This window comes from Hippocampus zosterae, chromosome 9 (assembly GCF_025434085.1).
Source record: "Hippocampus zosterae strain Florida chromosome 9, ASM2543408v3, whole genome shotgun sequence".
NCBI lineage: Eukaryota > Metazoa > Chordata > Actinopteri > Syngnathiformes > Syngnathidae > Hippocampus > Hippocampus zosterae.
In genome coordinates, this window is record NC_067459.1 from 16,209,910 (window position 1) to 16,233,272 (window position 23,363).

The following is a 23,363-nucleotide window of genomic DNA, read 5'->3' on the forward strand; positions in this document are numbered from 1 at the left end:
CGACATTGACAATATCGATGGCATTTACGGTGATATCATTGTCAGATATGAAACATGTTGCCGGGGCTGTTGAATTAGTGTATTGAAAACAAATCAACATCAAACTTTTTTTTTCAGTGCAGGTTGAAAGGCTGAAATTATCCCCTCATAAAATCAATGTTATGTAACTGGCAGTCCACGTGGATGAAAATGCAATGCTGATGATGGCAAAGGTTTAAGTTGAGGGTCCCTTAAATTGCAGGGGCCCCAAAAGGCCTGTTATAAATAATCCTTTAACTTCATTGTATACCAAACAGAAAAAAGCAAAGCTGAATTTCGATGAAAGACGAATTGATTACATCTGACCATGATATTACCTTTGCAGATATTACTGTGACAAAATACTACGTGTGATTGAAGCCTGGGGGTCAGTGCTGATCTTACCTGTCATGGCGGAGGGACTTCATGTCCACATACACTGTGCAGGGATCAGGACCAGTGGTACCCTACCATAAACACATACACAGCGTTACATGAGTTCCATGACGCCCCAGATTGTTGTTGACTGAAGAAATGGCGCAGATCTATTGACACCGGGTGAAGTTGACACACCTGCAGGCAGACAGCCAGGTTAACCCTGGAGCCAAAAGCAGTGCTGACGGCTCTGGTTGACAATCCCAGATCTTTAAACAACTTGGAGAAGGAATGCGTGAGAGCCAGGCGAGGGCGCTCCTCTGCAATCACCACGCAACTCCGTACGCATGACAAATTGACCCCACGGGCCTGGAAAAAAAAAAAAAACGTGCAGAAAGTCTCTCAGTTCTGAACACAAGCACACGAGTTGTACTCTTCTTCTATGATACGGATGGCGGCCTGCACCTTGAGCAACTCTGTTTGCGTGCCAAGCCCTTTAGTGCAAAACTCCATGACGGAGTAAGAGCAGAAGGTGTCTCTGACGCGGTACTGACTGAGGGTGCTTAACCACAGAGACAAACAGCTCTCCAGCTCAAAAGGAGGTATGAGGATGGATTGGTGACCTGAGTAAACACTGCAGGGCAAGAAATCAACAGGGCAGCGTTAGAGGATGGCTCACAAGACCAACTGAAGGTGTCCTACAGGTTTAATTTACTGCACCTAGCGAGGCACCACAAGACGAAGCCCAGACCGCAGTAAGGATCCAGGCAGATGGCAATTTGGCGAGAAGAGTAGAGCTCACACTGCAGCTTGATGGAGCGGCACAGAGCACTGACGGCAGCATGCGAGATCTGAACAACAAAGAGACAGCAGTGAACAACACAGCACTAAACGGATGCGTCTATTAATAGTGATAGAGATTGGATGGGCCTAACAATTGAGCTGCGTTGTGGCTGTGCGTGCATTCGTGACTTAATAAACAAATGACTCAACAATTAGAGCACTAGCCGCAATCTTTTTCCATTTGGATGATTAGACTCAAGACTGGCGGGTGTGAATGGTCGTTTGTCTCTATATGTGCCCTTGCGACTGGCTGACGACCACTTCAGGGTGTAGTCTGCCTCCCGCCCGAAGTCAGCTGGGATCGGCCCAAGCGACTCCCCGCGACGCTGTTCAGGATAAGCGGTGTTGAAGATGGATGGGCTCAGACTGCACCATTTGTCATGAGACTCAAGAGTACAGATTCTCGCACTAACCGAGGACTCCTCAACCAGATACCACCTTAAAAAATACTTAACTCCCAGGCGTTCAACAGAAACAAGGCACCGCCATCATACTATGCACAGTTTGACCAGTGACACTGCAATTAAATACAGGAAAATACCAAAACAAAAACAAAAAACGATTTAACTGAAATGTGTTGCACATAGACTGTACCTGAATAACAGTTTGAAAAAAAACACAACGCTAAAAGATTCACGACTACATGTATTGTACTGCACCAAACTTGACTGAACAAAAGTGGTTAACTGGACTGAAGAAAATGCCACTTTAATATTCACAGGGAACGTTTAAAAAGGGTTTCTTTGCATACCACTAGAGGGCACCCGCGTACCATTAGTGTGACACAACCCACACTTGACGAATCACTGCAACTAGACAAAGAATACTGTGACAACTGTCCATTACACGCACAGGAAGTGAAAAATCAATAGCTTGTGCAAGCTTTGTTACTACAACACTTCCCTTTGGACCGTGAGACAGCCTGTGCAATTTTTTAATTTTTATTTTTGGTCCGTTCATCCAGAAATACTCATTCATGTTGGACCGGAAGGGAAACTAGCTCAGGATTTGCCTTATAATTCTTCCCCACAAATCCTTCCGAACGCATATTTGTCCACCATTGGAAGAAAATGTCGTCTTGTTTCACCTTGACCCCAGTGAGCATGCCTGTTGTGGAAACGCTGAAGTCCAGATACGCTATCATCTCCGCTGTGGGCGGCTTATAGATTTGAGGAGGCCGACGGCGAGGAAGGTCGTCTGCGAACAACCACAGACAGAGAAATTTCGCAAATACGATAGGACCGAAAATGAAATATCTTAAATGTGGAAATGAACTGTTGATTGTGAAAAACTGTGGTCATTCAAAAATAAATAAATAAACAAATAAATAACCAAACAAACAAACAACTTGAAACTTAATTGATTGCAGGAATCAGGCACAGTTGCACATGCTTGGGTTGCATGTAGCTTACCGGTGTCAATGATTGTTGGCCATGTTTTAATGTTTACAGATGCAGCAGCCTCCTTGGAGCGCAGTATCCGCATTAGATTTTGAGTGGTGAGGATACATGCCGCTTTACTGACCTGGTGACAACCAGATGTTAAAATCAGAGCTAAATCCATGCAAGAAACATCTTCTTTTTCAAACTTCAACAGAGTTGAATTTATCCTTTATCTAAACACTCACTAGTTCCAAAACTGTTTAGTTCTACAAAAGCTCAGATCAAAGATATGAAAGGCCGTAATGAAGAATTACAGTGCAAGCTTAATTAGCAACAGTTAATCAGATGTTATCTTAGAAAGTCTTAAAGGGAGAGGAAACTTCTCATTCACAAATGGATGGCCGTGTAAACCAGCAGAATCGCAAATGAACACACAAACTAACTTACATCAATGATCATACGGACAGTGGGCAGCGTGGCCGCCAGGTTCTGAGGGTGTGGCGGTCTGACGTTTACGGGGACGCAGCCAGCGTAGAGGCAGCCATAAAATGACGCGATCAACTCAATACCTTACAGAATGAGATGAAGAAAAGTCAGCAAATCAATCCATCAATCAAATCAATTGGGATAACTGCAGCAGGACCTACCAGGAGGATAAAGCAACACCACGTTCTCGCCAGTGTTGATGCTGCCTTTCTCCATGAGCGCTGCGGCAATCTTCTCGGCTCGCTTGTGAAGTTGAACGCAGGTCGCCGTGCTCACTGCCACACCCTGCAGGATGGGAAAGAAATCACAGAGAGAGAGAGACAGAGACAGAAAAACAAAGTTGAAGAGATGTAAAACATGTTCATTATTATCATATGATTTGTCAGATCAAATAGTTTACCTTGGCGTTAAGAAGCACGTAGAGAACATGATCTGCATCCGTCTGCGCCCGCCACTGTAGCGCCTCTGTCAAGTATTGATGCTGGGGGAAAAAAAAGGGTTTCATTTCACTTGTAGGTAACCTTCTTACGTTAAATGCAGAGGGTAAGGACACTCACCAGCCACGACATTAGGTACATCGGCACAAAATAATGCATACTTAAATTCTACAACGCTAATAACGTTCAGTTTTGGGGAGCACTGTCGGAGCGGTATTCATTGAACAAAATATTGATTATTGTGGTTGAGGTTTGCAGTAGTGTAGAACGACATCATGTAGCATGTAGCTACTGTATGAGAAGTACCACAATTGAATACATGACAGCGGTATGATACCATGCAATTGATACCATTGCAGACTGCAACCACTATATTAAACATCATGTTAAACGAGGACTTTTCCGATCTGTCTCGGATCCCGTTCGAATGTGGAGGCGTACGAAAGGAAGTGTCCAGTGAATCTACAGGTGGGGCTTTGCCTGGATGGAACTAAACCGTATACACCTACACAAATAAAGACTTGCTGCATTCCTGAACATACAGCCACAGAGCAAAAACAAAACACAAAAAAAATCCAGCTTTTCAATAGCGAATTAAAAATATAAAATGCACCTAGTTCTGCACGTGTCAGGCAAAAACACAAGCAACCAAAATTCAAGCACAATACAGCACTGGTTAGAGCGTGAGAAAAAAAATAAAATAAACGGGTATGAGGAAAATAGTGGAAGGGGCCATAATTCTTACCATGACGGTGGGCCACATACAGAGCTAAATACACAAAGACAAGTAAAAACAGAGAGAGAGTAGTTTTTTGTTGTTGATTTTTTACAACTCAGTCTGACCTGTGGCCTATAACAGTATCTCTATGCTGAACCATCAGACCGCACTCTGAGCATACTGCGTTGAACATGCATGTATTCGATCCTCGGAGGATAGGTTAAAGACATTTAAAATCAGGCAGCTGTTTTAAAAGTGAAAGGTCAAACTACCTTCCGGACGAGATCCTGGTCATCGATCATGCCAAGCTCTCTGCCCGCCGCCTGAGCGATTCTCTTCCCTGCCACAAGATTTCCCACCATCACAGAGGCTGGCCCGACACCAACTACAGGAAATATTTGAATGAGTCTGTTACATCACGCGGTATTTCATGATTGTATTTTAAATGTTATTAAGTCCAGTTGAAGGAGCCGATGGAAAAAAAAAAACTTCATTATTAGCACATATTTTTCCATTCAGTGCACATTAATTAGTTCTAATTTTCAAGCTGTCTGGTATTAATGTGCTGTGTGAAGAATCTATTCTCAAGGACCTCCAAGCTCAGATACTTGAGGTCGTTGGGGGTCGAAGTAAAAAGTACTTTTCTTACGAGTACTTCGCTCCGTAAATGGAGCACTTGTGTTCACTTTGGCACAAAAAGAAGTTACTGATCATTCCCTCAAGTTAAAAACAAAACAAAACACACACACATTTACCTGGTTGCTTTTGACGGGGTTTAGGGAGGTTGGTGACACAAGTGTGAGGACACATAAGGATGTTACAGGGGTGGAGGTTGCCCTCTAAGAAGAACTGCTTGGTGTCTGAGATGTGGATGCCCCCAAGAGGTGTTTTCGGTAATGTGTTGGCTGAGACCAGCGCCAGGCAGTAGAGGCCCACCTGGTGGATGCTGTCAATTGCCTGTTACAGTAAAGACGGAGAGAATGTTGATTACGTACTCTTATTTACAGCGGGCTCGATTTGACAGAACATGTAAATCAAGACAGACTCAAACATCTGGGCTGGGCTAGTACCTGAAGTACTCGGCTCATCCACTGGAAACTGTCCTCCTCGCTCGCGTCCGGCCTCTGCTCAGCCACGATCACGACTCTCTCATCATAGAACACAGTGACTGAAAACACAGCAATCCTGATACAAACAAGGACACGCACACACAGATGCATACTAAATGGGAGTACACTCATCAGAGTCCTGGTTTTAAAATGATTCAATATTAACAAGCGAGCAGCTTATTCCCAAATTGATACTGCAGCGAGCATCTTCCTGCCGACTCGGTGACCCTTAGATTTTATGGCTCCAAACCAACACCGTTAAGTGTAATATTTCATGGGCAAACACACATGACAGCACATGACGGAAATGTTCTTTTCCGTAGGTGAAAACGATTGAATGGGGTGCCGGAGGTTTTGTGACTCTTCTGACTGTGAAACACATGCTGTTGTTTTCACGTGTTTTCACATAAACCAGCTAACTTTGAAAGCTTTGCAGAGACGCCGTGTGCGGTCATGCCACTACCTGGCTCTATTCAGCAAGGTCGAATGGAATCAAACGTTGGACTGGCGAAACCGACTTACGTGGCTGTGCCCGAGGCACAAGTCTCTGACAAGGCAAAATTAAATAGATGGCGAAGAACAATAGAACCAGGGGGGGGGGGGGGGGGGTAGGTAAATGCCACAGGATAAAACGAATGGTTCTTTGTCACAAAAGTGAAAATTGTGTTGCATTAGAACTACTCTGACAAGTAAAATGTATCCCTGTATGCACTGATGTAAAAGTACTGGAGTAAAGGTAGTACCTTCCAACCCAACTGTTTTGTCTAAAACATTCCAAAGAGAATTAAATGATGATGAACAGGTAAAAAAAAATTCAAAAGCGCCTTTTGGGCTTGGGCTTATGTCTGTTCTGTACATCGCATCGTTTTGACTCCTCTCTCTGGAATGACCTCCCACTGAACATTCGGCAAGCCTCCTCGCTGCCCATCTTCAAAGCCCTCCTCAGAACTCACTTGTATTCTTTGGCGTTCGACTCAGCATGACTTAGATTTGTTCTTGATTTTACTGCTTGGTGCTTTCTACCGCCTTTATTACCGATTCGTCTTACTGTTTATTGTGTATGTTAAATCGCTCCATGTACAGCACTTTGTATGCAGCGATGGCTGTTTGAAAGTGCTCTAGAAATACTGTTGACTTGACGAGACTTGACTCCTGCGCACGTACGCTATAACATCGCATGTACAGTAATCCCAAATAGCATTTTAGTGAAGCAAGTATGGAGAATGTAAAGCGCTCACTCACCTCCCACGATACACAGTCTTGACCGGCTCCACGGCAAGTGCGGTGGCCACTAAGTCGTCAGCGTTGTGTCTCCGTCCGCTCACCTGGAGGAGACCCTCGATTTTGCCGACGACAAAGATCAGACTCCCCTGTGAATGCACAGTGAGGTTTTTAAAAAAGTAAGTGACGTTTGGCTCATGTAAGGGCAAATGTGATCAAAATAGTCCAACTTACCGGCCCAACAAAACCCAGGAGGCCCGAGCGCACAAATGGGATCTCTCCGATGGGAACGCCGTTAGCATTGACTGGTATCACCTAAGCACAAGGACAGAAAAGGGCTTGTAAAACACTCTGTAAAATAAATGAAGTCATTTATGCAGGAGGAACTTTCAACTCCGGTTTTATACCTCAAAGGTGTTTTTGGTGACCCCTGGCAGGCCGTAGTACATGGTGCCACCGGCCCGCGAGTTAATTATGATCTCCCCTATCTCGTCTGTTTTACACAACTGTGGGGGGCCGTCTGGTCTGACGATGCACATCAGAGCTGGACACATACAAAGAAGAGGGGGTTGGGGGGGAAACGTTCATTTTCATAGCTTCCTTGAGCTCGTTCTCCTGTGCTTTAATCTCACCTCCTGGCATGACGTGCCCTACATCCTGCACGGTGAGGGCAGAATTTTTGTCCTCTGTGTTGACCCTGATGACACCGTGGCTCAGACCACCCAGGGAAAGGATGGCACGGGCAGGAAGTGGTGCGCCCGGTAATCCAGGTCTACATGAATGAGCGTTTGATCAAATAGCATTGGTTTGTCAGTAGCAATCAACTAAATCACTGCCAAATAGAGAAATAAAAATTTGAATTGAAGCAGCATGATTTAAATTTGTGCCCCGAAGGTCATTATCAGTTATCAATTACGTGGGTTGTAAAAACTGGCACACCAATATTTTCATCTAAAAAGATGCCAAAAGCAGGATGGCACGGCGAGCAACTGGTTAGCATGTCCGCCTCACAGTGCAGATGTCCAAGGTTCGATTCCGGGTGCGCCTGTGTAGAGTTTGCATGTTCTACCCGTGTCTGCGTGGGTTTTCTCTGGGTACTCCGGCAACCAGTTCAGGGTGTATCCCACCTATTGCACAAACTCAGCTGGGATAGGCTCCAGCAAGCCTGCGACCCTCGGACAGAACATTGTCCAAGTTGTTGGCACCTACGCCTCACAGTTCTGAAGTTAGGGGTTCGAATCTCAACTCTGGCCTTTCTGTGTGGATCTAGCAAAAGCTTTTCCTGTACTCAAGTGAGTTTTCTCATGTACTCTAGCTTCCTCCTGCAATCCAAAAACACACAATCTACAATCGGGTGAATGTGAGTGTGAATATTTGCTAGTCCATAATGTATGCGCTTTGCGATTGACCCTGCCTCTCGCCCAATTTCACCTAAGATTGGCACCAACTTATCCGCAGGTCGAATGAGGACAAGCGCGACGGAAAATGGATGGATGCAAATGTGGGTCAGTCAAATCATACCTGCGTATTGCCACTGTCATGGCCTCGGGGGACGTGGCACAAGGACAGATGACCTCAGGCTTCAGCCCGTGGGATTGAAAAACGTTCAAGAAGGCATCGCAGGAAGAAACGGACCCTAAAATAACGACACATGGCAATGGGCAAGGGCAAGGCTCAAGGCATGACTGTGCTGTTTGAAGGGGAAAAAAAGGATTTCTCACAGGGGTTGGCGCCATCAGCAACAATCAGCATACGCAACGACACCAGGCTGATGTCTCTGTGCTCCCGGTGGGCCATCATGGCCCAGTGCAAATCCCGACACTTGACCAAAGCTAATCGCGCTGTGGACCAATAGTTTACATACTGTCGCACCTTCAAGCGTCTTGAGCAATTAATTCTCAAAGGCGGGCTAAAAGCGCTTTTACCTTTGTGGATGTGAACCCTCTGTACCCAGGAGAGAGGACACGCCTTCATGACTGAATAGGGAACACTGATTGTGTGGATCCTGTTCATCACGGCCTGTGAGCAAACAACATTTGATCAAGCACTTAACAAAGCACCCAAATAAAAATCATCAATGAGGTCAAGAATTAGACTGATATGTATATACAGGATTGTGAACAATGTATTAGCGACAGAAAACCAGAGAAATCAAAATGACATGTTCTTTCTAGAATTATTGTAAGACTATAATTTGGTCAATTTGTTCATTTGAATGATTGACATTGATGAAAAGCGATCCGCTGTTTGTGCGCCAAACACTTGCACATCTAATGAAATCAAAGAGATGGACCCACATTTCTGTTAAAGGATCTATTATGAAAATAATGTGACCTTTTAACAATACGTTTGATACTGTGGTCATCTTATTTAGCAACATGAGACAAACCACTCAGAATAATGGAGGGAAGTTGGACAGCGCTTGATCAAATAGCGCCAGAGAATAACCGTACCAATCTATAATTTAAATATTAACGACAACAACAAATGATTAACTATTTATAATAACACATCCAGATCAAGACCATTTTTTTCCTGAACTCCACACGTCATGCTTCTGGTGCAATTGCGCATAACTGTGAATAGACAGGCTTCGACCCTGTCATTTGTCATCAAGTGCACATTACTGTACTGTATACCCGCATACTCACCGTGAGCACTCCATGCCAGAGACCCATGTCCTTCTTACAGTCTAAAACATTCACTAATGTTTCACCTGTGACAGACAAATATCGGACATTTAAAACCTCGGATAAAAGTAGAAGATTCAGAAAGTCCGCGCTCAGTCACCCTCGCAGTAGTTGCAGGCCTGGGTCAGCGCCTGGCAGTGGGTCAGCATGGCAACCTTAGACACCGCCACACCGACCACGGTGCCCTCTTTATTTGCCTTGTACTGCGTAAGGAGGGAGAGAAGGAAGAGCATAACATTTCTGATGAAGAGGGACTCCTTCTTTGCAACCGTTTATTGTCAAGTCTGAGAGGTTTTAGCCCTGCAACTGAACAAGAGCTCGAGAAAATGGACACGTGGATATTTCAAGAGAAGCGACTTTGTCACCTCGATATAGGCGGGGTCTGTGTTGGCCGTCGGGATGTGCGGCTGCCAGTCTTTAGAAGGTTTGGTCAGGTACTTTGAGTCCGTAATCACCCACTTCATTCGCGGCCAGCCTGGCAGACAAGGGCACCAGTGAAGGTAAATGGATGGAGGCGTCATTTGAAGATGATGACATCAGACTGAGATCATGCCCGGCTGGAGTCTGTTTTTCTTGCAATATTTCTTGGTTGAAGAATTTGATTAATTGTGTGGAATTGCTCGGTGACGCAGCCATCAGAGGTGCGGCCGATTCAGTCCCGACTCGCTTGTGGCGAAAGAACAGCAACTCGACATCAGCTAATTCCGACATCCACACGCACTTTTGCTAACTAACCTGGACAGCATTAAACTGCTCGGTACGACACCGACATCGAAACGGGAGTTCACAATATATACAGAGACTCATCTATGATTACAGCTGACATGTCATTGGTGATCAATGGAATGTAGTCAAATAGTCATCTTTAATGCCGTTCTGACTTTACAACCTTTGAACTGCATTATTTCTCCAGTGGGGGTCTTGGGTAGACCCTTCAGACATATCTCGCTGGTCAGCGCAAGGCCCACACCACAGCTGCCGAGGAGAAAGCCCACCTGGCTGATGCCCGCATCCTGCATGTTCAACGCGCACACAAACAAGCACACGGGTGCAAATGTTACAAGTGTTTTCATTCTTCAGGGCCAAGAAGCATTTACTGGAGAAACACCTCACCTTGCGAGAGAGTGGCACCTCTATCGGTACTGGTATGACCTCAGCGAGGAGGCAACCATAGAAGGCCACCCAGAACATCCCGGGGTCACTGTTGGGGTACACGAGTGCCACCTACAAAGTCATTAAATGGACATTGTGTTGTTGTTGTTTTTTTTAAAACATCAAAGGCTAGTTAGCTGAATCGCGACATTCTTCAAGCGGATTTTGGAAAGCCCTATTCTGTTTGTTTGTTATGTGGAAGGGAACCTGTTGTGTACTTCTTGCGTAGTCGTGCAGACTAACAAATCAAAACAATCGATCAATCAAAACACCTCCCACCTTCTCACTTTATAGAGGGAATATCAATTTGTGGTTGAGGTGATGCTTGCGTGACTCCTTTGTGTCCTCACCCTGTCTCCGGGTTTAAGAATCTGCTCATTTTTGGTACCCAGCTTGTTTAGGAGAGTGTAGGCAAGTTTCACGCTGCGACTCCAGAGCTTCCCTAAAAGATGGATTGCATACTTAAATGCTGCCACAGAGAATTTATTCCAGAGTCGATGAAAATCCGGAGCCAATTTGAAGTCTTTCACCTCGGTTGCTTGTTCAGAGTTATTGCCAATTTTGAGACATCGATACAATCGGCTCTCACCATAAGTCAGCGTGTAGAGCGGTTTGCCTGTGATGTCGAGCGCCGTGAGGGCGGGGCTTTTCCCTTGCGTCGCCCCCCATCGGGCTAACGCAGCCTGCAGGGCTGGGGGCCAATTACTGACCACCCCCAAGGGTTCACCCTTCACCGGGATGATCTGACGACCTTCTGGTTTGGGTGTGTTAGGATCCGGCCGGGGCACTGAGAACAGCAGAAGGGCAGTACTGTACTACAGTGTAAGTGGAAAGCGAATGTGGAAAAAAGAGCAACAAAGTGGAAATACAATAAAAAATCTAAATGAACAAGCACTTGTGCAGAAACGCCATTGAGCACATCTACTGTATCGAATGCGCGGAAATGTACACGAAATGATTAACAGATGTAGCGTCTCACCTTCGACTATCTCCTCTGAGTCATCAGTGAAAAACTCAGTGAGGGGGGGCCTCTTTGGTCTCTTCAGCGTGTTGAGCAGTTGCTGGATCTTGGTGGACACTCTGCTGTTCACTGGGACCCCTGCAAGGCCCAAGGATGGTGGAGGGTTGTCGTGAATTTGCAAGACATGATCACACGCACTCTGATCGTGCACAGACTAACAAAAATGTCGCTGTTTGGGCATCATATCTTACTCACGGTATGCTGCTCCTCAACCCACAAAATGTGACTAATCAAATATTTGGAGTGAATCCATTGGTGTCGTGTTTGGGAATGAAAAAGCAGCAGCACACGTTGAGTGGGATCATCACAGGGTAAACAAGGTGAGAGAGTTGGGTCGAGTGTTTTTGGACTGGGACTGAATGTCCACTGTGTGTTTTGATTTCGGTATAAATTTTTTTCAAACAAGAGGGAGAAATAGGGTAAAACCAGCAAGACACAAGGCTGCGGACAATACATGAAGGCATTTCCTTACTCTGGAGATTAATTCTTCCTACCGGCCCGTCAAAAACATGTGACGGAGCAGAAAGAGAGTGAGAGCAGAAGAAAGCAGTACAGGCCGATTAATGACACAATTGGAATTCAGTCGAAAGAAAGATTCCGAGAGGCTGCCATGCGGCATACAAAAACAAACACTCGCAAGGTAGCCGATTACCGTCTGCAGTCTCCATCATGCTGGAGCGACTCTGCCCTCGACTCATCCCACGGACCGTCGCGTTAGAGGGCAAGTCAACCCGCGGGCCTCTGGCCGGAAGGATGACTGCGGTCACATCTGAAGGTGGGGCGCTGTTCTCAGGCGGGGCTGCGTGGAGCAGAACAAGAAAAAATGATCCGATCATAAGGAGCATTTGTGAAAGTATATTAATTCTCTGATGATTATGATGCGGCTCTGACACAAGTCTAAAATAGAAGATGCTCACGACAAGGTTGATCTGGATTTAGTCACACTCAATTGCATGCTTGTTTCCTCTTATTAATTCAGATTGATTTTTAAAAAAATATTTAACTGACATAATATTCCTCAAAATATCAAGCCAAATTTGAGACTTTTAAGTATGAAATATGACCACTGGAGGTGGGATTTAGGGGCTCAATTAAAAAACTTTATTTTTATTTATTTTTATAAGATAAGATAAGATATCCTTTATTCGTCCCACACTGGGGAAATTTACAGACTCCAGCAGCAAGAATGTATGTAGAAAGAAGAAAGAAGAAAGAGAAAAAAAACAACAAACATCTTTCAATTAAATGCAATATGAACACAAAATGGATAAATCGCAGTACTATTTACAATTTTCCTTCACATCATTTAATTATTATTATTATTATGATTGTTATTTTTCATTCATCAGCCTGACATCTTATGGCATCTTTATGAATTGTGTTTTTTGTCTGTGCTCATGCTTTAGGTAAGTTCCCACTTTTTGTACATTAAAAAAAAAACAACATAAAAATCAGGACATTGCTTGACAAGTTTTAGTGCGTCTGTGTTATCGTTAAGACCATTCAACAGCAGATTTGAAGATTATTGCCTAAAACCTTTATACTCAGTACAGAAGTAGCATTTGAGCCACATTAGCAATAAAATCATATGAATAATGACTCTTGGAATATTGCCTCTTTTTTGTCTTAAAATTACTTTACTTTTTTTCCCCAGTGTGCCCATACCTGTTCTAAATGATCACAATTTATTCAAAACTATGAATTAAACTATTACCTAATTTGTTCAAAAATAACTGTAAAAAATCATAGACATTCATCACTCTCTGCAATACGGATGCCCTTTCATAAACCATAAGCCATTTTGTTTGAAAAACAAAAAAACCAAAAAAAAACATGCTAAACCCAGTCAACTGGCTCACCAATGCGACCGTGGGCCATTATATCGGTGATGGCAGCAGGGTGCGGCGGAGGCGGCTGGTGCTGGGGCTGGTGCTGCGGCGGAGGCTGGTACTGAGGCTTGTACAGAGGTTGGTGCTGAGGCTTGTACTGAGGCTGTGGCTGGTTGTGAGGCTGCGGCTTGGCCTCTCCGTGGGACAAGGTGGAAGAGGCCGACGAGGATGTGGACGAGCCCTGGGCCGAGCGGTTGATCCAACAGTCGGGGCTCTGTAGGCTGGGATTGAGCAAAGGTGCAGGGACGACCAGCGACGACTGCCTGCGAACTGATGTCTCATCCTCAGAGGCCGACGAGGAGTCTGACGGGAAATGGGGAGCCATTAGAATAAAAAGCAACTTTCTACTTTGGTAGTTGATGTGTATGAAGGCCTGCGTTCCCTCTTTTCCAACCTGGTGGCGTGCGCGTTTCAATGGGGGACGGCACATAGGTCGAACGCCGTTTAGTAGGCATGGGCAGTGCCATCTTTTCTTCTTTATGTTTAGCCAGAGCAGCTTGGACTGCTTCAGAGTGAATATCTGAAAAGACAGGATAAAAAGACACTGATACATAGAAAAGAGTATCGACTAGTAATCGAGTAATAATTAAGGAAAATATCTTTGCCCTATTGCAACCTTCGTACAAATTTGCAGCATTCTCATTAGAGGCAATTCTAAACTTTTTTTTAGGGTGCATCAATTACTCGCAGTTTTTCGCTATTCTCAGCAGGGCTCAGACATGGACTAGCATTGTTGTAGTTTTGTTCCTCTGACTACATACCACGCCAGAAATGGTTGTGGTTTTTTTTTTGTTGTTGGGTTTTTTTTTCCTTCAAAAGCTGTCCTTTTTATCATTGAACATTTAATACTGGTCGAAAATAATATGCTGCAAATCTGCATTTTCAAATGTTTTGTCATAAAAATCCTCACTGTGGAAATTATAATCCCGAATAAAGTCCCATGCTTTTTGTCAATTCAAAGGACAAGAGTAGACCTGCATAGCACAACACATACACTTGCTTTAAACAAGGTCGCCTCAAAAGATGTCCACCCTTTTCACACAGCAGTCCATTTTTTCCGCACGAAATAACTAGAAATGTCCTTAAATGAGCTGGTTTTATGATCGCACTCAGAAAACAAGAAAGAAACCATTTTTATCTGCACACAAAGAGCGCCATTAAAAACACAGTGTAACATTTGTAATCATTTTAGTTTTGCAAAATAATCGTTTGGCAAGGAAGGAACAGAAGAAAGGCCACGTTTTCTCGCTGAATGCGTCATCACAACAAGAGGAGGCTAACTGTTCATTAACCCACGCACATAATTGCAGATCCTTTCGCTTGATGACACCCACAGGCACATTAGGAGGACTTCCATGGGCAGCCACACATTCACAGTGTGTATGGAAGCAACCCACTCGGTGACACAGAGCATCGACTGACTTCATTCCGGTATCAAAACATTCAACAAAAAAAAACCCCATCAAATGCAGCTCACACTGAGCATCACACTTACATAACTACTGATCTTTTGCACACATTGGCGGCTCGCGCAGGAGAGAGGCTGATTCCTTTCACGTCTGGGAGGTCAAATATAATGTCTCCATGGCGATAACAGGGTGGCGGAATCACGACATGTTTTGTTTTACCGAAGCTGCGATTCATTCTGCGTTTGTAAATACTAGCTTTTTACTTTTATACTCTCCAAGTCCAACAAACAAATAATTTCCCAACAGGATAAATCAACCCTATTAATATTCGGCTTGAATACTTGTAGAGCACATTTTTAGGAAGTCTTAACGTAATGAGCCCGTAAAGTCAATTGTGTTAGTCATGAGGGATTTTTACGCCCCGGTGGGAATTAATAAATACTTTTATCCGCATTGTTTCGGAACAAAAACGGGTCAGTATGATATTTGAAATGTCTTTTGGCCACAAGAGAACTCCTAAGAAGAGGAGGAGGATAGGACTGTGAAGAGGTGTGTATCATTCCGGAGAGAGCTTCATTTCACAGTTTCACATCTCCCCCCCTCCCCCCTCCCCCAATAGATAAACATTCCTGTGTTGTCCAAAAGGCCGCCCGCCTCCTACATGCAGGGAAGTGATGTCATTTTGCAAAGGGAGAACCTTCCTTGAGGGGGCTCCCCCCACCCCGGCAGCTGCTAAATTGTCCCCGAGGAAAACATGACGGCACTTTTCTAAATTGTAAATCAGAAATGGGTTTGAGGGAAGCGTCACACATTTCCATGTTCACACCTGATCTGTAGCGGTCATCCCTGGTTCCGCCATTGCGATGTGTCCTACGGGAGCGTCGTTCACGGTAACGGGATGAGCTGGAGGGGGGAGGCCCATGGATGGACGAGGAACTGGGAGCGGGCGGCTGTACATTGTTCTTCGGGGGCGGTTCTACTGTGGGGGAAAAACAAAATGTCCATATTGAATTCTGAGAACTTTCCTCAATGGTTTCGTTGCTGAAACAGACAATGTTTTTTGTCCATCTGCAGATATTTATTTTGTAACTTTTGAGTAAAAAAATAAGCACAGTCAATTCTTCTTTCATTCCATTCAGTACTTTAAAACAAGAGCGTGCAGCCAAATTGGGCAAAGGAAGTGAGAGACAATTCAAGTGAATCCATCAATTAATATTTCATTAGTCAGTTAATGCCTTGGGTTATCAATCCATTTCCTATAGTGCTCTTCTTCATTATGGTGGCAGTAAATGCAGTGAATTACAGCCATTCATGTGGGAGGAAGCCGGCGCACCACAAGTAAAACACTCTTAGCTGAGATTCGAACCAGGAACCTCTTTGACGCCGAGGCAGACTAGCTAGCCGCAACTTAACCATGCAATACTTTGGCGAAATTTTTTTTTGAACTTTTCACCTTGTAATGAGTACAATGAGAAAATGTACGTCGCCAACTTTGTCGGAACATATTGGCAAAAGCCCTTTTCTCTGTGCAGACGTGACAGTGCTTAGATAATTTTGGTGTTGAAGAAGTTATGAGCCCTGACTCCTCAACCTCATTAAACAACTTTGTGGTGAATGAAGATTGCAAGCCAGGACTTCTTGTCCGGCACCAGTAACCTCAGAAATGTTCTGCATCAACGGACAAAAATTCCTACAGACACGTGTTCTTCTGTGAAGAGTTAAAGTTGTGACACAGCTGCAATCGAGTAGACCAAGTCAATATTCAGTGTTAGCTTCCAACTTTTTTTGAATTTTCCCTCGTAATGGCAGTTTCTGCTGCGGTCATGAATGATCATAAACTAGAAATCTATGGAAGCCTCCCCCAGTGGTCGGTAGATGTGATGTCACTAGGGGGCAGCAGTCATCAATGCCGTGCCTATTAGATGATTCGTGTGGACTTTGACAACCATTTGATTGAAACGTTTTTTTTAATCCACTTATAAAGCTGACTAATAAAATAAAGCCATTCACCTGGCGTGTGGATGATGTATGGAGCCAGGAGTTTGGTCCTTTTCTTCTCATAGCCCTTCTGTGTAATGTCACCTGGACAAGAAAAGACATCTTGAACATCTTTCATCGGAACCGTTTGTCAATGCCGTTTATTACAACTTATTTTATAGCGGGTACAGCTGACACACATTAAAAAAGAAAAACAAAAAACAAATACCGAAACCTCCAGAGATGGTGTCAAAGTTGCGCCTCAGAGAGTATGCATTTTAATGCGCCCGGGGAAACAAAGCAGCCCTAAATTTGGAAATGTACAGAGTGGGTAAAAATAAGGATGATTCAGAGGTACCCTGAGAAGCAGTGGATGAAAAAGGCGAGAAACTGAGATCATGAAATCATGAGGACACAAGAGAGATGCAGGTGACCAGAGCGAGCCATGAGACGGAAAGCAGGCTTGAAAGCGGGAAGGTTGGAATCACTTTGAAAAAAAATTCTAGGCTGTAAACACCATTTGTCAAGTAGGACTATGCTAAAAACAAAATGATAGCAATCTGTTAGAAACAATACCAAATTATCTGGGCAGGAACTATCAGAAAAGATTTAACTCCCACTCCATTTGGAAATATTATGTTCACTGCATTCATGAGGGAATGGGTCAAGGATAGTGTGAATTTGTGATAAGTTTTCATGAGGAGTCGTTGAATTTTAAGATATATAGTTTGTCACATTTGGGGTAATTTTGTACCCATGACTTGTACTTCCCTGGGATTTACCTGCAGAAAAAATGCTCCTCAAAATTTCAATATATATATTTTGAGCCTTGCATTTGTAATATTTATTTCTAAATGCCGTCACAGGCGGGTACCGATCATGCCAAGTGCTTTTTCCACTTTTCATTTTGGATGACGGTAAATTTGTTTTAACAGTTGTGTGACAATTGCCTGTTCTTTGCAATGAAAAATATTTTTAAGGCTCAAGTTAGTAATAATAATTATCGACAGTATTTATCATCAAGGGGTAGGGGGGGGTCATTATTAAATGCACACAACTGTTTGTGTGTGTTTGACTGAATTTTACCATCACAGCAGTAACTGTATTGCTGTCTCAATACACTGCAATGAATGTCTCATGGCATGTTTTAACATGACGTGAACTTTACACACAAACTCGGGTTATGCCAATCAAGATGAACAAGTTGGATTTTTGGGGGGGGAGTGGGGGGGTGTTACTCAGCCTGTCTAACCACAACATGGAGGTTCTGGAACAATTTAATCTGTTTCAACTGTTAGAACGGTCGGATTCATCTCACCTTTTTGAAGGCTAGACCATCCCATCTCGCCATTTTGAGCTGCCATTCGGAATATTGGGGGGGGGGGGGGGGGGAAGGCTGCCAATATTTGATGGAATAAAACAATATAACCATATATAGCCATATATTTCCCCTTATTGACACAATTAAACCAAAACAAGGGTTACCCTTAAAAAAAAAGCAGAGAGAGAAAAGTAAACAGTACCATAAGTAATGCATGAACAGAATGGTTGGCCTTGCTCAGTCACATGATTTATTTTTAGCTCATGTGAACAGGCAGTTTCACTGCAGAAGGAGAGCGAGAGATGGCGCCTTTTGGGGGTGGGGGGGGGGGGCGAGCATTAAATGAAACTCGATGTAATCACTCTTCCATCTGGATGATTTGAAATTCATCTGTTCAGTATGCCCCTTCCATTATGGTATCCTGTTTGGGTCAAACCAATCGGAAAACAATTGCTGAGAATGGCTAATAAACACCGTGAGGTTGAACATGGTCTGTATCCAGGTGGTGGTCAACACCCTGCAAGGTAAGCAGAGCTTCACTGAGTTTTGCTGGTTGCAGATTAAGGTTCCTAACGGCATTAGCTTCTGATACAGCACTTATTTAATTGCTTTGTGAAGTTGATGATGCAGTGGGGGGGGTTGAGTTTGTCCATGTGCCACCTACAGTACACCGAGTATAGTGTATGAACTTCTGCCTTCATATGGTGAAGGTCGCTCACATTTTTTCCACAGTCTGGATTCTACTTCCGCCAATAAAAGCAAGCAGCCAGCCGCCGTGCAGTCGAGTCCCCCTGCACAACTCTCACCTCTTCTCGCTCACTGAATGACATGTCTCCTTCAAGAAACCTATTTTCTCAAAGGTTGTTCCACAAGCGAACCCTCCGATCTTGAAGATTCCCCCTACCCGGGTGAATGAGAATGGCCTTGCCCAAAAAAAAGCAAACAAACAAACTCGCAGAATGATGTAATAAAATAACTAATTTGTGTCTACTTGGGAGGCAAAGCGCTTCTCTATTGGGGTGATGAGGCCCCATCTTGTTAAACCCAAATTCCCCCGATAACCGGGCGCAGCCGCTCTCGACTTGACAATCACGTTACCAAGCTATAGCGTGCATTCATCCCAACCGCAATACTGAGTACAACTCTGTTTAATTTTTTAACAACCGAAAAAAAAGAAGCCTGAAAGCAGCGCAGTTTCCCAAGGCTCACTCTTTGCCCAGCTGAGATGATTTGAATTGCAGCCTCTCTCTTTCCTTCCACCCTGCAGGCACTCAGTCTGAATTGTAATTAACTGCTGACCATGATATCCCCCCCCCCCACCCTTTTCTTGTTTTTCCTTCATCACACAGCCGCTTGCTTACGTTCTCTGCAACATGATTAAATCGCATCAGGCACCTGCACAATGAAACAGATCTGAAAGCATGCCTGAATTTTACAGCTGTTATTTCATCGAAAACAGAGCCCTCCTTTTGATGAAGAGATGCTCTGAAGCAGCATACAAGGAAAACAAACACATATTTGTGTCCACGAGCAGCTTGTCTGACTTTTATTGTGGTTAAAATAAAAATAAAAAAGCAACAGACTGAATTTTAAGGAAGCAGAAGGTAACATGGTCCTCCCTGCTGTGATTTGCGTCAAACAAAGCTCACTTCCCATTAAAGAGGAACTTTTTAAAACCAAGATAAACAACATTGAGTTGCGGTCACTTAATACTGCCAGTGACCTTTCCTCACCAGCAACGTCACAAATATCCCCCCCCACACACACACACACTGAATGCAATGAATTATGAAAGAAAACAGGCAATTGTCATGGTCCAGAGAGCCAAAATACTTTTCAAAATTCAACAATGTTTCATATTTTTAAGCCCCACGTTTAAGAGCTGTTTTTTTCCCCTAGTGAGTGAATAGCTTGCCTTGACTTCAAACCTAATAGTTTGAAGAATATTACTTGAAAGCTGGTGAACAAACCCAAAAGCTCAACAGGGAGTGCAAATAATGGTTTGTTTTCATCTTGGCTGCATTCACTCTCATGAAATTTGGAACCTATCGTGATCATAAAATCATGTTTTGTTTTGTTTTTTTTACTGCTTTCTGTCTCCTGAACAAACCGTGTGTACATCTGTGTCACATTTCGGAACTCAGCAAGTGTATAATTCCGAATAATAATTTAGAGTTTTACATTAAGCCTATTTGGGTGGTGGCCCTGCTAGAAGTAGCACAAGTCCTGCATATTCATTTTTGTATGACGATGCGTTTCAATGATCATTTCACATTTAGCGTCTTTATACAGTTTTATTCAAGCCTTTGAGAAATACGATTCCTGTGAGGTTACTTTTTTGCAGTTTTTTGTTTTTTAAATTGCAGTTTAAAATCTGACAGAATATTTCAAAATTGACATTTTCTGGCATTTATATCTTGTCTAAGCCTTTCCTAATGAAATTATTTAACCTGATACAAAAAAAAAATGTGCAGAGTGCGGTAAAAAAGATCAATGATAATCTCTCGCGATCACCTGGCCAACAGCTGTGGGTCCGCCTCGGGGGCGGCCTGCTTCTAGAATCGCCGGAGTGAGAGGACGTTGGAGAACGATGACGATCGATGCCTTTTCCTTTTTAACTATACTTTTACCTTCATTGCTGGATACAATAATTGTGTGGGGTTAGGCACTGGATGATGGCACAAATTGACGATTTCCAGCGATTTTTCACCGCACTTTCAACATCGTGGCCGAGATGGCGCGCGGCCGGCGAGAATTGTTGTCGGATGGCGTCGTACGTGGCCAAGGCAACGTCAAGATAGTTGAGGGGATGTGGTTGTTTTGTATCAAGTGTATAAAAATGAGTCCACATGGTTGGTGGCTGTGGAGAATTAAAAGATATCAAAAACAATTTGAGAGGAAAATATAAAAGCAATGATGACACTCGAGCAAGATGGAAAAGCGTGAGTGTGAGGGTGTGGCTAATCCAGGTAACACCGTGACTCGCGTTTCAGTCAGCACGCTAGACTTTAAATCAGCTCAGGATAGGAACGTTGGCACCTCATGCATAGTCACACATACACACACACACACATACACACTCACATGCAAAGGGTCTTGGGGGAGCAGGAAAGGAGTGTCGGGAGTTAACGGAAAATTAGACGTGACTCCACTTCAACTCCTCTGCAAGGAGAGACAAGAGGTGTGGTTGACACACCTGACACACGACACTTCACACACATCAACACGCTGTACGCAGCCACATATTTTCATGTGGGGAGTCTAGGCAAGCCGTGCCATTTGCAAAAACGACAAAAAACAAAACATGTCATGACACTTAAAGCAACCTATTTCGATAGTGTGGCGCAACAAAAGAAATGCCGCTAATATAAAAGGCTGCCCTTGCTTGCCCTTCCTATTGTTTGTCATGGACACTTGAGCCATTCTAGTGGCTAGCGAAATTCATCTGTACAGTTTCTGTGATGACAGTTCAACTGTTTAAAAGCAAATGTCAATATGGCCGATCTGTTGATGAAAATGTGTTCACATATACCAGGCGTGTCCAAAGTCCGGCCCGCGGGCCAAATCCGGCCCGCGGTCGAATTTCATCCGGCCCTCGGCCCCTGTCATAAAATCAGTGCCGTCTGGCCCGCAGTTTGGGCGCAATGGAACACGTGTTGCATTGACTGAGGTCTCGTAGACTGATGAGTGATGTTTCATAGAGTACTGCTTCCCTCTAGTGGCTAAATGAGTAATAGCATTCACTAAATGAGTAATAGCATTTAGACACTAGAGGGCATCACTCACGAGTTAACAAGACATCACTCCGTGTTTATATTGACTGATATGTCATATTTCAAATGATCCTTGCAGTTGTGGATATGTGTATTGCTTGTTCATTTCCCTATTGTTCGAGTCAAAGGTTTTGTGACTATTGAAAAGTCACGGTGATACATTTTATGTTTCAAATCAATCAATTTGCACTCAGGAGACTTCTGTTTAAGAAAAAGTCAAGTGAATAAGCAGTTGCATGTGATATACCTGTTTCAAATGAACCAAAAGAAATTCTTAAGATTGTTGAAATTAAAATAAAAATGGAAATGTGAAACAGACTGGCTTACTAAAATTTGTTGAACAATATTGTTGTTCAATGTAAAGAATGTCAGCCAAGGTCGGCCCCCCGACATTTTACCACATAAAATCTGGCCCCCTTGGCAAAAAGTTTGGACACCCCTGACATATACATTTCGGGATTATGTCAGAGAGTTAAAAATGGATACACGCCGAGATTGAAAATGTCCGCCTTTACTTGTTAATAGCCTAGCAAAGCCTCCAGTTGCGGTACATCCGACATACGGCTGCTCTAATTCAGTGACGGCTTGTACGTAAAGCGCGAGGCTGGGGGCTGGGCACGCGGGTCCATAGTGACAGGCACAATGTGGTGCTGACATGTAGGCCTGCATGGCTCTACAACGATGCACATGCTCATTGAAGGGATTTGTCCTTAAAAAGACTGCAGCAGATAATATGCTGCCGCCACCCATGAGCCACTGAACACGCTCCAAATCAAATCAAATAACGCAATTGTGTCATGAACACAGTCAGACGGATTATTAGTTTCAGTGTGAAGTTTTGATACGCCGCGCTAGTATGTTATATCGGGAGTTGTGGTATTTCGCCATTTCTAGCGTCGAAGACGAGATGAGTCAGCGATGTGATGAGCCACAAAAGGGAGCAGTAAAAGGAGGAGAGGCTCAGTCAGTTCACCGTGGAGTTGAAAGCAAGAAATTTCAGTGACCCGGCTGACAGTGTGCGTTTGTGTGGAGCGTTCGTTTAAATTATTCAGTCTGTCTTGTCCAAAAAGCCTCCATGCATTCTCCATGGAGTCTGTTGGTACCGTCGCATTTAAGTAAGGCGAAAATAGACAGTTAAGATGTTCGGTAACACCCTGCATTCATTTCCCAAAACCAGTACGTGCCTGTGTGACATACGGCGAGCAGCAGAGGTCCGCCTGGTGGCCTCGAGCGGCACAGAGATCATAGGAACAGCTCCTGCGCAGCACCTAATGAGCTTTTAAATGGACAGGCTAAATTAGCTTCGTGCCTGTGGTTCTGACAAACTCCCCCACCCCTCCTACCCCCAAAAGGTTATTTTCCAACCAGTCAGTCAACAATCTACTGAAAGGAAGCAAGAGGATAGATTTCACGATCGCATGACCTCGAACATGTAAAAGAGCACTGCTGCGGCTCTGGATGACACATTTCGTCATTACAATGATTGGGCCCGCTCATGAGTCGCCATTGCGGTATGTATGAGGGCTGAACACGGCTCGTCGA

The 23,363-nt window shown here is 44.0% G+C and overlaps 1 protein-coding gene across 5 annotated transcripts in view; it reads right to left on the bottom strand.

Moving 5' to 3' along the window:
* dip2bb (disco-interacting protein 2 homolog Bb) overlaps positions 1-23,363 on the bottom strand; it is a 32,280-nt gene that overhangs the window by 4,469 nt on the left and 4,448 nt on the right. The window contains exons 2-35 of one of the 5 annotated variants that reach the window (XM_052077247.1): positions 16,761-16,832; positions 15,577-15,726; positions 13,736-13,861; positions 13,312-13,644; positions 12,105-12,251; positions 11,925-11,942; positions 11,411-11,530; positions 11,021-11,218; positions 10,782-10,873; positions 10,393-10,503; positions 10,169-10,292; positions 9,645-9,754; positions 9,380-9,482; positions 9,241-9,305; positions 8,515-8,608; positions 8,311-8,430; positions 8,111-8,225; positions 7,222-7,361; positions 6,997-7,133; positions 6,824-6,904; positions 6,611-6,738; positions 5,330-5,444; positions 5,015-5,216; positions 4,532-4,644; positions 4,287-4,310; positions 3,505-3,585; positions 3,266-3,389; positions 3,066-3,187; positions 2,649-2,760; positions 2,324-2,433; positions 1,114-1,244; positions 859-1,027; positions 592-762; positions 424-485 (exon numbers count right to left, since the gene is read on the bottom strand). In XM_052077247.1, coding sequence (XP_051933207.1) covers positions 424-485; positions 592-762; positions 859-1,027; positions 1,114-1,244; positions 2,324-2,433; positions 2,649-2,760; positions 3,066-3,187; positions 3,266-3,389; positions 3,505-3,585; positions 4,287-4,310; positions 4,532-4,644; positions 5,015-5,216; positions 5,330-5,444; positions 6,611-6,738; positions 6,824-6,904; positions 6,997-7,133; positions 7,222-7,361; positions 8,111-8,225; positions 8,311-8,430; positions 8,515-8,608; positions 9,241-9,305; positions 9,380-9,482; positions 9,645-9,754; positions 10,169-10,292; positions 10,393-10,503; positions 10,782-10,873; positions 11,021-11,218; positions 11,411-11,530; positions 11,925-11,942; positions 12,105-12,251; positions 13,312-13,644; positions 13,736-13,861; positions 15,577-15,726; positions 16,761-16,832 — 4,120 coding nt within the window. Of the gene's footprint in view, positions 1-423; positions 486-591; positions 763-858; positions 1,028-1,113; positions 1,245-2,323; positions 2,434-2,648; positions 2,761-3,065; positions 3,188-3,265; positions 3,390-3,504; positions 3,586-4,286; positions 4,311-4,531; positions 4,645-5,014; positions 5,217-5,329; positions 5,445-6,610; positions 6,739-6,823; positions 6,905-6,996; positions 7,134-7,221; positions 7,362-8,110; positions 8,226-8,310; positions 8,431-8,514; positions 8,609-9,240; positions 9,306-9,379; positions 9,483-9,644; positions 9,755-10,168; positions 10,293-10,392; positions 10,504-10,781; positions 10,874-11,020; positions 11,219-11,410; positions 11,531-11,924; positions 11,943-12,104; positions 12,252-13,311; positions 13,645-13,735; positions 13,862-15,576; positions 15,730-16,760; positions 16,833-23,363 lie in introns of all 5 variants that reach the window. The other 4 variants (XM_052077246.1, XM_052077248.1, XM_052077249.1 and 1 more) reach the window with 4 other exon arrangements.